The 15,173-nt window shown below is 37.8% G+C and overlaps 1 protein-coding gene across 1 annotated transcript in view; it reads left to right on the top strand.

The window, feature by feature from the left end:
• NTMT2 (N-terminal Xaa-Pro-Lys N-methyltransferase 2) overlaps window positions 1-15,173 on the top strand; it is a 19,668-nt gene continuing 4,495 nt past the window's right edge. Inside the window, exons 1-2 of the mRNA XM_072830553.1 lie at window positions 1-258; window positions 12,290-12,465. Coding sequence (XP_072686654.1) covers window positions 105-258; window positions 12,290-12,465 — 330 coding nt within the window. The 5' untranslated portion in view covers window positions 1-104. The remainder of the gene's footprint in view (window positions 259-12,289; window positions 12,466-15,173) is intronic.

Here is a 15,173-nt window from a genome sequence, read left to right on the forward strand (position 1 = left end):
TTAAAATGACAGTCTCAAGTTCGTGTAGGAGGAGAAGGCTAATTCGAAGAAACAGCCAGGCAAGCTTCATTTCCCTGTAGGAATAATTATCATCCCCCTTCACCATGGCCCACCTGGGAGCCCATTTTGCCTTCAGATCCCGCTGGCAGAAGACCGACGATGAACTCTGTCGACATAGCATGTCCTTTATCCTTCACAAAGCCATTCGCAATGACTTCTTTCAGAGCTATCTCTACCTGCTGGAAAAAATTCCCCTGGGTAAGTGAGTCAGAGCTACTAGATAAGGGACAAGAAAGGGGCACTGTGTGAAGTCGTGGGACCTCTGCCAGGAGTTAGGACAAGGACACTTTTCATGTAAAAAGAACCCATAACCACTGTCAGAGGGCTTAAAGGGTTCAATGGCATTCTTTCTTGCAGGGTGCAAAGATCAAGTGCTGCCTGGCAAGTCAGTCCTCTATTTTGGGATTTCCATGCATTCTTCGGCACCATGATTTGTTTCCCTGGGTGTTGGTTTGCCCAAGTATCAGGCTTACAGAAATTCATTTCCTAAGTTTTGAAGGACATTTTTAATATTTGCCAAAATTGAGAGGGAGGCAGGGGAAATTAGGTAACTAAAAGATGAGAGTATTAATGCAGTAATATGTCAACTAAGAGTTAAAAAGAAAGACTAAACAATAATAGATCAAGGACTCCTTGTTCTTTCTCTGTGTGTGTGTACATTAGCCCACACTCCACACCATCCTTTCTGGCTTTCCTGAGTCACAATCAATAGTAGAGGGCCAAAAAGGAGCAGGTTTTAGTCGGGTCTTTGAATATTAAGAAAAAAACCCTGGGTTGGTGGTATGTCTCCCTTTTCCTTATTTCCTTTAGCTTTCCGGGAATTAGACAATAGGGCAATAAAAAGCTTATCGGGTTTGTCTACACTGTTTTTCTCAGCCTCTGTGAAAAGTGTTACTTCAAGGAACTCTTAACAGCACTGAAGAGGAAATAACTTACGATTAAAGGTTGAAGTGTCCCCCTTTGATTTATATTTTCCCCCAATGAAAGCAGGACCCAGTATGTACAGCCCCAGTCTGTTTTCTTAAGGCTGCCTGAAAGCCCCATTGTGCACTTGATGTGGCCAGGGTTTCCAGACATCATAGGCACTACTTAGTTCTGTGTATTGCATTCAAGAAACTAGATGCTAGCAGCCTACCAAATTTTCTTTTTATAAGTCCATTCTTGAAGGAATCTTTAACTCTAGACATACAAATGCTTTCATCTCATACTTATTCAATGTTCCTTACCAAATTTCCTTATTTATGATACTATTTGATCCTCACAGCTATACTATGGGATAGATAGGATAAGTATCATTATTTTCTCCTCCCGCCTTCACACCCCTGCCCCCATCTTATTTTTTCAAACTGGGAAAAGAAAATTCAGAGATAATGAGGTATAACCTAGACAGGTCTCATGTTGATGTCAAAGAAGAACCCAAGATGAGGGGCACTTGGGTGGGTCAGCGGTTGAGTGTCTGCCTTTGGCTCAGTGCGTGATCCCGGGGTCCTGTGATAGAGTCCCACATCGGGCTCCCTGCTTAGTGGGGAATCTGCTTCTCCCTCTGCCTATGTCTCTGCCTCTCTCTGTGTCTCTCATGAGTAAACACAATCTTTAAAAAAGAAAAAGAACCCAAGACGAGGGCTCTTTCTGGCAGATCACACTACCCGTAAGTAATTCTTTTAGGAAATGTTATGCATCTCATTTGCATCCAAGTGGAAAAACTAGAGCAGTCCATTTGGAAGGTGAGGATGTTCTGTTCCACACACTAGCACAGCACTGCTTTTCTAAAGATACTCTTGAGAGTCTTGTGCGTGTCACATCTCAAGAACAGTAGCTTAGTGGCCTTAGCTACAGTAGTCCGGGGGAAATATATCAATTACAATTACTAAGATACTCAGGATGGGGCAGATGGCTGCCAAATTTTAAAAATAATTACTATAGAGAAAAAGGAACTCACCTCTGAAAGTAGTGAAGATATATTAAAAAGAAAGAATAAAACAATCTTCTGAAAATCAAGTGAAAATCAATTAGGGACAAGAAGTCTATAATTTATGTTTGGTCTCAATTATATTTTTAATCCATAAAGTCATTCTGATTTTACCTATTTTTCTCCTCTATTAATATGCTGATGGTTTCCAAAAAGATTTCCAATCTTTTTAAAAATTATTGACAAAAAAAACACAAACATTTTAACAAAGTCTTCCATGGAAGCCCAGTATAAAACAAGAAAAAGTGAAAATTTTCTGCTTAGGGTTGGGGACAGAATCTGTTTCTTGCTCTGTCCTCCTAGCCTCACCAGTGGCTTCTGTAACAACCATTGGGTTCCATAAACATTGTTTGAAAACCCTTAGTCCAATCCCAAGCCAAAGATGACTCCATTTTACTTAGTTGGTTTTCCATAAATAGGCAATGCTTCTTTTCTCTGATTCCGATGACTTGTCCCAGGCATTAGTTTCCCCTGAGAGTAACAGAGGTAGCCCCATCCACAGTATCGCTTTGATTTTAGCAATTGGGGGCTATATTAGTAAGTATGGACTATGCTATCCTGCAATAACAAACCAACCCTAAAATCTCAATAGCAGAACGTATAAAAGTTAATTTTTTGTGTTTGCTATATCATTTCTTTAAAAAATTTTTTTATTGGAGTTCAATTTGCTAACACATAGCATAATACCCAGTGCTCATCCTGTCAAGTGCCCCCCTCAGTGCCCATCACCCAGTCACCCCAACCCCCTACCCACCTCCCTTTCTACTACCCCTTGTTCATCTCCCAGAGTTAGCTGTCTCTCATGTTCTGTCACCCTCACTGATATTTTCACTCATTTTCTCTCCTTTCCCCTTTATTCCCTTTCACTATTTTTTATATTCCCCAAATGAATGAGACCATATAATGTTTGTCATTCTCCGATTGACTTATTTCACTCAGCATAATACCCTCCAGTTCCATCCATGTCGAAGCAAATGGTGGGTATTTGTCGTTTCTAATGGCTGAGTAATATTCCATTGTATACATAAACCACATCTTCTTTATCCATTCATCTTTCGATGGACACCGAGGCTCCTTCCACAGTTTGGCTATTGTGGACATTGCTGCTATAAACATTAGGGTGCAGGTGTCCTGCCATTTCACTGCATCTGTATCTTTGGGGTAAATCCCCAGCTATATAATTTCAACATGCATTATGGGGGTTGGGTGGGGGGAGCTGTGTTCCACATAGGCATTTAGGAATCTAGGATGATAAAGGCTCCACCATCTGGAACACTGCTATGCACCATGGTAAAGGAAGATAGGAGCTAAAGTTTTGCCTACTAACCCTTAAATATTTTGTCCCAGAAGGACATCCATTACATCTGTTTAGAAACCATTGCCCATAACCAGTTACGTGACCCTATCTAACTGCAAGGATGCTGAGCAATGTGAGGGAATATAGGTATACCCAGTCACTAGGAAATGTGTCTGCCAGGGAGGAACCCATTGCTTTTTAGAGATAGAAACACCAGACATTTCTGCTTTCTGATCAATCTAGTGGAAGAGACATTTATGGAACTCTGTCATCCAAAGTCCTGTTCTGTGTACTGGAGAAAATTCAAACAGACACAGTCTCTATTCTTCAGGATTTTATAAACTGGTAATGGAGGCAAATCCACAAATAATTTTTTATTAATCCTTAAAAGGTTTAAATTAGGATTACAGGAGGCTGTCAGCTCTTTCATATACTCAGCTTTTTTGCAGTGTTTTCTTCTCAAGGCAGAAGCTAAAGTCCCTCTAGGAGACTACCAGCTACTTGCAGGTGCAGGAAGAAACCAGCACATATGTCTCATCTGCCACTACAACTTTTATCCAATCACAAGTTTTCCCCAAAGCCTTGATTTTCTTGCTTAAACCTTGTTTTTTGCCCCCAGGAGATTGTAATTTCTATTTATGGAATACGTGTACCTATAGTTCCCTGATTGGACTCTAGTTTTCATGTCCTCTTCTATATCTGTATAATTTAGCACTTACCATGGTTCCTGGTGCATAGAAAGAACTTGATATCTGTTCACAGCACATTAAATGGCCCCTTAGTAATAATTAGTTGCAGGTCACAAAAGTCTTGAGTTTAAATTCTGACACTGCTACTGATAGAGAAAGTCACCTCTGCAAGTTCCTAAAGTCTCTGAGTATCATTTTCCTCAGGGCAATTGGAAGAATTAAGTCATTACATATAGTCAATGCTCAATAAGGATTAGTTTTTTTCTTTCTTTCCTCAGAGCCAGGCCTCTTTTAATGTCACCATGTGGTCTTCCCTAGAACAGGCATTACCAAAAATGGTAGGCTCAGCTCCCTGTATGGGACTCTTCAGGTGGCAGGGGATAGTAAGCTTTTCAGTTTGAAATGAAAACTTAGCCAGTAGATGTGCTCTCTCCCCAGCTCCACTCAAGTGTGTTGGAATCAACTTCCCCTCCTTTTGATGATTTCAGAACTTCATAGAAATGAAAATAAAGCCCTTCTTTGAAAAGGTTAGGGAATGGCTACTGTAGAGTCAGCACAGAGAATGTGTTGTTTGGGGGTAATTCTGGAAAGAACAGTGGCTAACCAGACTCTTTGATTCTTTCTTTCCTGCCTTCCTCCCTGCAATTGCCTGCATTAGGTAGCCAGTCCCACACAGTACACTATGAAAGGACATTCAGTCATGGGGACATTTGCTGGAATATCCTTGGCTAGCTTCAGAAATTCGTGGAGAAGCAAGGGCACGCATACCACAAATCTCCAATGAAAGCTTAGCTATGCCACTGATTACAACACCTCTTCAGGAAGGAATGGAAGCAAGCTTGGTACTGTTCTCAGTGCTTTGCATGTATCAGCTCAGTGACTCTTGACAGCATGCCTATTAGATGGTACTGTGCTTTTCCCCACCTTGTATCCAAGTGACTGATGTGCGGTGGAGTTAAGTAACCTGCCGAAGGTCACATGACTGTGAGTGGGGAAGCAGGATTAGAACTCAGGTAGTCTGACCACAGAGTCTGCCCTTTTTGAACCTCAAAATCATGCTCCCTTCCAGTGAAAATGTTAACTTGAATTATGTAGGCAGCAATGTGAGTTTTACGATGGTTTTTGACTCGACAGGAACATAAAACCTATGAAAAGCATCAGCTTTGTACTGAGATAATCAACAAGGTAGGCAGGACAGTGAGTAGGTCCATTTAACCTATTTCTACCAGCACAGGGTGGGGCATGGAATGAATGATTTTTCCAAAGGTGGCTATTTATGAACAAATAGGAAATAAATAGGAAAACGATTGTATACATCTCCAGTTCAATTTGTGTACCAGTGCTCAAGGGTGAAATGTTCCTAAAAATTAACCACTCAATAATCCTTCTAGCACTATGCTATCCAGTGTATTCCCTAGTACATAGAAGTCAATGACTATTTGTTAATCATATACTAAGAGTCTATTATTCCTGCACGTCATTAAAAGCTTAGTCTGACTTCACATTTAGAACAATGGTTCCACAGAGTTCAGCAGAATATGGATGGGGTAGGACCTGGTTCTGACACTTTGTTTCTGTATATTAAGTTATTAATTCTGAGTATCTCATCACTTATCTGCAAAATGGTAATATAACACCAGTTTTGTGTTATCATCATGAAGATTAAAATAACGTGAAGAGATGATATGAAAATGCTTAATATAATATCTGGTGCATGGGAGGTACCCACCAATTGTTAGTATCCACCCTTCACTTACCTCTTTCTATAGGAATCAGTCTCTAAGGAGGAAATTGATAACAACGGTCACCTCTTTGTCATCACAATTAAAGACCAGAGTTAGTAAAAACACTTCCTGTAAGACACGTGGGACTGCCAAATAAAACTCAACATATAACCATTGGTATTTTTCAAACTGATTTCACCCCTGTGGCATCATGGCTGCACAACTCACTGAGCAGTGATAACATTGTTCAAATGTTTACTGTTACCTTTGCAATGCAGACACTGCAAGATGATTTTTCTCTTTGAAGAAATGGAGAACCATATGACTTCCTTTTTTATTTAGCAGAGTTTCAGATATACACACACAGGATGAGAGGGATGAAATATGGGTTTTGGATTTAAATAGACCTCACTTTAAATTCCAGAAATGTCCTCACCAGTTACTCGATCTTGGGCAATTCAGGTATCCTCTTGCAGCCTTGTGTTCTTCCATAAATAACAACATCCATTTTACCTATTCTGTTAGACATAAATGCTAAGCATAGGTTGTGCATACAACCATGTTTGATCAATGGTAGTTACTATTTTTTATAATATGGGTATTAGGATAGATATAAACTCTGCGAAAAGTGTAACCTGTGTCACTTATGTCAGCGTTTTCCTATAACCACTCTCTACTTTGTTGAACCTGTGTTATTCAAAGAACAAAAAGTGTGACAATATTCATTTAGCCAATGAATATTCAAAAGAGTTCTGCTATGTGTTAAGCATAGTAGTAATTGCTGGGGTTGCAAAGACAAGATACAGCCTTATCCTGAAGAATTCAGTGTAGGAGAGAAACCCACACAGTTTTTGTAAAATGTGGAAATAGAGCACTAGAGACTTTCACAGGATGCAGTGGAGGTGCACAGGACACCTGGCGACTGCTGAATCAGTGTCTGACTCTTCTGATGCAAATCCCACGATGAGAAACCTGTCCCTAATTCTTGGCCTGCCTTCTAGCCTTCTAAAATTTGATAGTAGGTGAGGTCGAAAGCTCAAGTAGGAATAGAGTGTTGAGAAGATGTTTGGCCAAGTGGGTATGGGATGTGACGTGGGGTGGTAGATCCTTGCCGAAGTGGGAAAAGTGTGTTGTCCCCTCTGCCCTCCCTTTGGTCATCTTATTCGTGTTAAAAATTAGGAACCACTGAACTAGCCCTCAGCTGAAAAGGAAGAAACCTTCTAAAATTATTATGGTAGGCAGTGCATTATTTTAGAGATGAGAAACACCAGACACCTAAAGCATTCAGGGAACAAATCAAACCTACAGCGTCCCTCAGGGCAATTCCGAGACTTGATGATGACAACGTTCTAGTATTCTTGGCACACTAGACTTTTGGATTCCACCAGAGACCAGTGATAAAGTTTTACTTCTCACTCTCCCCTGCTGGTGAAAAAAATAGTTATGAGTTCAGATTTTTTATGATTCCACATATAAATGAAGTCAGACGGTGTTAGTTTTTAGTTGTCTCACTTATTTCACTTAGCATAATATCCTCAGAGTCTATTCATGTTGTCACAAATGAAGGATTTCCTTCCTTTTTATGGTTGAATAATATATTCCATGGTACCTATGTCCTTCCTCCCTCCCTATCTCCTTCTTTCCTTCTTTCCATTTTTACCATTAATTCTTGAACAGCTAAATTAGGAAGTGCTCACCTGCAAATCTCTTTCATGGAAGGTCTTATCCTTCATAAAGGCATTCCCTAATTGGACTTTTTTTTTTGCTTATAAATAAAAGATTAACAGGATCTATGATCCTATTTCAAATAATTTCAAACTAAATGTCTAAACTTAGTGTACCTATCCTTTCAGATCAATTTTCAGTTGACAAACAGTTCTAACATCTGGAATGAAGTCTAAAATAACTATAACCAACCATTTAGAAAAACAAAAAGGAAGAAAAAGGAAACAAAAAGACAAGAAGATACTCAGCATACATAAGCATTTAGCTATTAGCAAAAATCTTCCTTAGAGAGTTCACAAGATTCAAATTCTTCTTCAAGGCATATCAGCTTCTATTCTACTTTCCTTTTTGTAACAAGTAAACTATTGTAAGGGTCTTGAGAGTTCAGCCCATAATGTAGGTCCAGAAATAAGTACCATATTATATCAAGAACGAATAGAACTATATCAAGAACTCTTTCTTAGACTACCCCAAATTTCACAGAGACATTGCAATTCTACAAGAGTGAGCTGCTAGATGTATTTCTTTAATAAAAAGGCACAGGCTGATGACTGATCACCTTATCTGAGTCAACTTGCACCATTGCGGGAGCTATCAAGAGGGGAGTACCTGGGGCTGGCCATGACACCTCATATATCGTTTTAGTGAAATGCTCCTGTCAATTAGGTGAAAATGAGAACTCAAGCCCATAACCGTAAAAACCTACCTATTGAGTCTGACCCCTGCTGGGCTTGGCATTCACTTGTGGTCTAAATGTTGCTGGCATAATGGACCATTCCCATTTCCAGATTAAGGGTTTTAATAGACTTCACCAACTAGTTGACTTAAGCAGGTGATGATGAGTGTGGCTGCTTTGCCACTTTGGTTGGATCAAGGAGAGTACTGGGCTGTGGCTTGCTTGTGATCCCAGGCAGCATGCTGGACTTGAGGAAGACTCTATGAGCTGTGATTTCCTAGCCTGGTTTTCTGAGACATACAGAAGAATTTGGAGCACTCACGTCATTGGGTTGGTTTTATGCTTTATTTTTGTCATCCCTGCAGAATTTATTGAGCCACCTGCTATTTATACAACACTTTACTAAGGCTAGGGAAGAGGATTTAGTTAGTGGTTCCCAATGTTTTAAACTTCAAGACTCTCCTTTTAATGTTGTGTTTTCTCAGTTTTTAATATGTATATAAAATGGCAAAAAAGCATCTATATATTTAATATTTTTAAAAGATTTGTGTTTAAAAAAACTATGTATAACAGTTAATATATATGGGGGCTATCTCATATAATGTTAGTCTCTAGAAAATGTACATTGGAACTGATTCTTATATTGTTTTCAGTAAACCCATGACCATTCAAAAGTCCAAACATTGGCTCCAACATCTTCAAGTTGGAAAATACTATAGTAACTCCATAGATGGAATGTTTTACAATGAAACATTATGAGTGGTGTTTTTTGGATTTTTACCTTTTAGATTCAAAATTTGGGACAATGTAATTGTTATTCAATTCAGAGCCAAGTAGTGCATTATTCCAATTTATCAACCTTGGTGTTGCCTGAAGAAAAATTATTCTGGTTAAGCTTAAATAGATTCTCTTTTCTTATACTCTTTCTACTGAAAATTATGACTATTTTGATTTGCTGATCATAAAATTTTTTTACTGTTGATTTTGCTTGGAGCTTTCACTTGTCTTCTTGTGTGTGTGTGTGTGTGTGTGTGTGTGTGTGTGTGTGTGAGAGATGGTTGAGATAAAAAATATGTCTTCTTTAGAATATCACTAATGTCTCTTTGCTTCTTTCTTACTCTATTGCCCAGAATCCAATTCATTCTACCTCTGGATGAACTTCTGTTTCTGAAGCCTATAGTATCTGTTGTAATAAAGACTGATTTCTTTTTAGATCTGATAAATATCTGTCATTTTGGGATTTCTTTTTCATTGGATTCCTGGGCTAATTTCATTCTTTTGACGTATGTCTTCTCTTGATTTTGACCATCATTGGATTGGAATATAGCTTCAAGAAACTTCTGAAGAATGAATCCATGGTAGGTAAATGTATTTCCACAGTTTGGGTATTAAGTTTTAGGCTCAAAATAATTTTCTCTCAGAATATTAATGGCGTTACTTCTTTGTTTTCTAGTGTTTATTTTTTCTTAAGGCTTTTATTTTTAAGTAATATTTATACACAGTGTGGAGTTCAAACTCACAATCCTCAGATCAAGATTCACATGCTCTACTGAATGAGCCAGCCAGGTGCCCCTCTTTTCTAGGGTTTCTAATGAGATCTGTGTTATAAGCCTGATTCTAGTCCTTTGAATATAGAGTTGCCCGATAAAATATTCCAGATAAATTTCAACTTAAAAATGATCAAAAAATAGTTTTTTATATAAGTATGTCCCATGCAATATACAACATTTCAAGCATACTTCTACTAAGCAATTGTTTATTCTTTGTATGAAATTCAATTGTGTGTCTCATATTTTTATTTGCTAAATCTGGCAACCCTCCTTGATAGTCAACCACCTTTCCCCTCTAAATAACTTTAGGATCTTCTACTTCTAGGATTATTATTCTTTGTGTTTTGGAATATTTATTTATTTAAGATTTTATCTATTTATTCATGAGACACACACATAGAAAGACAAAGACATAGGCAGAGGGAGAAGCAGACTCCATGCAGGAAACCTGATGTGGGACTCAATCCCAGGGCTCTGGGATTATGCCCTGGGCGAGAGGCAAACACTCAACCACTGAGCCACCCAGGCATCCCTGTGTTTTGAAATATTAAAAAAAAATCCATGCTGCTCAGTACTTGTTGGAACCTACAATCACTTTTAGCTCTGGGGAATTTCCTTCTATTATTTCTTTAGTAATTTTCTTGTTTCCATTTCTCTATTATTGAGAATCCCAATTGGCTTGATATTTAGGCCTCCCGAATTAAGTCTTTATAGCTGTAATCTTTTACCTCAGTCTTTCATATCTGTCTTTTTGTTTATGTCCTGACAAATTTACTCAATGTTTTTGATAATCAAAACTTTAATTTCTAAGAATTATCTGTTATTCTTTGAATTATCATTTTCTTGGCATCTTATCTTTGATTTATGGATGCACCAGTTCTCGTATCTTTCCAGGGATGTGTTTTTTTTTCTGCTTAGTTTTGGTTCAAGTTCTCATCCATTTCCTGAATTATTTCTATTTCTTTTGGGGTCATTTCTAATTGTTTATTTTTATCTTTATCTTTTCTTTCAGACTGCTGTTTTACCCCCATGTGTTTGGAAATAATTTTTATCCATAGTTAGGAATAAAGGAGAGGGTCAATGATTCTAGGTAATGAAGAAGGTTTCCTCTGTTACATATGTCTCCCCTGAATAAAAAGGATGACAAGAAGCTCTACATGTACAGGTAGATCTTAGATCTTACGAAATTCTGATCTGTGTGAGCAGATGAGGTACTTGGAGTCATCTATATGCTAAAATGAGTTGTATTCCAGGATCCTAACACTAACTGCTTTAGGTTTTTCTTTTCTTTTCTTTCCTTTTTTTCTTTTCTTTTCTTTTTTCTTTCTTTTCTTTTTTCTTTCTTTCTTTCTTTCTTTCTTTCTTTCTTTCTTTCCTTCCTTCCTTCCTTCCTTCCTTCCTTCCTTCCTTCCTTCCTTCTTTCTTTCTTCTTTCTTTTTCTTTTTTGAGAAGATACTTCCACCATCTAGGATTATACCTTTACTTCCTGCTTTGGGGAGGAAGCATTTGTCCTCTCACTGGTTGGCTTGTAGACAGATTTTTTGATTAATTTTTATGTCCTTTTGCATCTATCCAAGACTACAAGATATTTTAGCTTTGTTCTATTTGCTTTTTGTCTCCCAGACATTTGATGAAATCATGAGTCCATCGGTGGCCCCCCACTCTCATTTTGTTCACTGTTATGTGTTGTTTATTAAAACAACTTAAGGGGGATATGGGGAAGGAGGAAAGACAAATGCGTGTATTCAACCTACAATAGAGGAACCAGAAATTCCTTCCTTTCATCCACTCTTTATCATTTCCTCGTGAATGTCTTCTAATGAGAATATTTTATATCTGAAGAGGTGCATTTTCATCCACCAAAAAAAAAAAAACAAACAAAAAACAAAACAAAACAAAAAAACCACTTACATACAGTCACACTTACTCCTCAGAAAATGGAACATATGTTTTTCTAAAAGTAAGTGTCTTAAAATAATGCCTCATATGGTTTCTGAAATAATGAGGTTACATAGTGTATGTGAATGTGATTAAGATATTATCTTGTACAGAATAGTTGCTCAATAAATCTTTTTATCTTTTTTATTTTTTTATTTTCAGAAGAAAGACTTCAAGCATATCTTCTGTAATATTAGTAGACAGAGATAGTTCAGTTGAGTTGCTTGAAAAAGCAGTGAAAAAAATAGCTACCCTGAACGTACCTTGTGATTAGAAGGATTAATGATTAAATTCTCATAAAACATTTGGAGCTCAAAGATACAATTCACTATGAAGCTTGTGACATTGCTTATTTTACTATAGTGAATGCTGTTAAATTTTTTAAAAATACAGTATTAAGCTAAAGTTTCATTAAACTATAGGGTTAATAAGTCATGAAAATGCCACAATGCATGAAATACCTGAAAATCAGAGAGGTTAAGAAGTTTTTCCAAAGTTACATAGTAAGTCACTGAACCAGAACTGAAACCCATATCTTCTGACTGTGCCTTTCCTCCACAGCACAAATCCACAGGCTTCTAAGAAGCAATTAAATGTATGATAAGAGTGAACTTCTTTGCCATATAAATATTAATAAATATTCATAATATTTCATTTGCAGTGAAATTGTATGCTTTAACAAGTCAAGTCATCAATGGTGAGATGCAGTTCTATGCCAGAGCTAAACTTTTCTACCAAGAAGTACCTGCTACTGAAGAGGGTATGATGGGAAATTTCATTGAACTGTCCAACCCAGATATCCAGTCTTCTCGGAAATTTCTTAGGAAATTTGTTGGGGTGAGTTATCCAACTGCAGCTTGATGAGGAAGCAAAGTCATTGCAAACATTGAGCTCACATACCTCTTCTGTGTTGTCTTTTAAGTCATATTAAACCCATATGGCTCAGCTAGAAGTTTAGCCTGAAAGCCTATTTTAAGATATTCAGAAAAGATGGATTGCATCAAACCACTGGCTCAACCCACTTGGCATTTAACCATCCTAGTATCAGCTAATCTCTCATGCTTCAGGGGAAGGTGAACTAGCAGTGCTAATATTATAATTTAGGAATTAAGAAGACATCTCTTTTTGAGTTTTACAGATCAAACAGTTGACACCCAGATGATTGATGAGAGATTTTGCCACTTGGGATCATGGAGTGATTTATTGATTTCTGTAATACAAATTCAATATAGCAAGTAAATGCATGCTTATGTTTGGTTTTAAATGATACTAAGTACAGTAGAATCTCTTCATATTATTTAATAAATAGTGCAGACTTTGCCTTGAAAAAATGTGATCTCTTTGAAGCTCTGGTGTTGGGTGAAACTGCTTTCTTACTTCCTTGTCACATGGAGATAGACAGTATTGTGTAGAGGCCAAAATCTTGCACTCCAGAGTCATTAGGTTCCTCTATTCAATGTATAAGCAATGTTGGAATTTTTTCTTAAGGGCTCTAAGTCTCTGTTTCCTGTGACTAGACCATAACCATAGAACCTACCTCATAGGATAATGTGAAAAACAAATGAGATAATATGTATCAAGTACTTTCTTTGTTGTGAATAATTATTACCCAATAAATCTAATTTATTTCTACTACTAATAATAACAGGCTTTCACAAAATGCATTCATTACAGTTTAAGGAACTTCATGTAGTTGTTAGAATAGACTTAAGCTGCCAGCACAACAAAGCTGCTGTTGTTCCTGCTGAAGACATAAAGTCCTAATTTGCAAACAGATTTTGCTCCAATTCATTTTGAAGTCATCTTTTGGAAATTTGGAGTCCATTTTATTTTGATAAAAGAAACGTTATAAATATTATAAGTATCTGGGTTAGGTGTCAACCTCCTTGGAAGCATGCTGTTAAGAATATCCCTAGTATTGAGGTGAGGTTCACTTCACATCCACCCTCCCTGGAGCACCAAGTGCTGGAGCAGAGAGAATTGGGTCAGGATGGAGCACCATTGGGGCTGACGTGTGTGAACATCAGCTACAGCCACTAATGACTGTGAGGCTAGAGATGATGGCCATGGCTGTTTATGGGTCAGGGCAGCTTGGAGTATTTCTAAATCAGTATTGCTGACATGGAGTGGTTTCTCTGAGATAGCCACTCTGCTAAGCACTTTAGAACTATTGTCTTATGTTTCACAAGAATTCTAAAACATAAGTACTATCATTATCTCTGTTTTTCCCAGTTGTGGAAACTGAGGTTTGGAGACGTTAAATAAGTTGTCAAGGTGATGCAGCTGGGACTTAAGCCCAGCCAGGTCTTCTGACACCAAACTCTCTACTCTTAACCATGACATATTTTTTCCATTTGTCTCACAAAGCAGAAAAATCCTCTCTCTCTCTCTCTCTCTCTCTCTCTCTCTCTCTCTCTGTGAGTGTGTGTGTGTGTGTGTGTGTGTGTACCACAGACCTCAATTCTTTCCCAGCCTGGCTGAAAGCAATCCCTCTTGTTTGCCTCGTGGTGAGGCCGGCTTTGATCCCAGTGCATTTCAGAAGCTTAGTTAGTAATCCAGCTGTCTTGTCACTCCATGTGGAATGCCAGGCTGACCACAGGGATGCTGGTCAGACAGAGCCCATATACACACCCATGGACCTGGGAAAGGAAACAGCCTTGTGCTTGCATATTTATGCTGGAAAAGAGAAGCCTGCTCTTTTCAAACAAATATAAGGAGTCCTTCTTAGTAGACAAGGCTCATTGTGAAATCATGACCTCTAACTAAGTACAAACAGTCTTTTTAAAGAAATGATATTTTGGTTCTTTGACCTTAATAATCTGCTAAATTAGAATCCAGGTCAAGATACAAGGAGTCAGGGAATATGAGTATCTGACATATTTATCCTTATGTCAACTGGGAAAAGACAGATTGTTTAATTTAAAGTTTTGCTTTCCTTTCAACACTTAGTGACATGGGACAGTGAGAAAAGGTGTTTAAACTCATTACAAATATGATTACTTTAGCAAATAAACAAATGATACCAAGATGATGTCCATGGCATGGCTGATAACTTTCCTTAGTTTTAGTTTTCTGATGTGGGGGGAGCAGCAATTTATAAAAAGTAATCAGCATTTGATGGTATTTATCTTTTAACCTTACTCAGAGATTGGATGACTGAAGACCCTGGGTCTAACTTGTTCTACTTAATAGTTTTTATACAGTGGCATTTAACACTTTCCTTTTAGTTTTAAACTTCCTGGGTGAGCTTAAAATTATGTTCTTCAAGACAAAATATGTAGGCAGAATCAAAACTAAAATGAAATTCTTAAGAGCATTTTACTGTTTTATATGAATCCATAATATAGGAAGACAGCATCATAAGTGACAATGAAAATAACAAAACATCTTGTTCTGAAATCATATATCATGCATAGGTCCAGTCACAGTCATGGAAAGACATCAGGTTTCAATAGGGACAGCCATCGTGTCCAAGTGGTGGGAGATGTCCCTGGGTCAGTCTTTAAATACCTCTTCCCAGAGGAGCTTTGTGTGAATGAGAGAGA

The sequence above is a fragment of the Canis lupus genome, chromosome 6, assembly GCF_048164855.1.
Source record: "Canis lupus baileyi chromosome 6, mCanLup2.hap1, whole genome shotgun sequence".
NCBI lineage: Eukaryota > Metazoa > Chordata > Mammalia > Carnivora > Canidae > Canis > Canis lupus.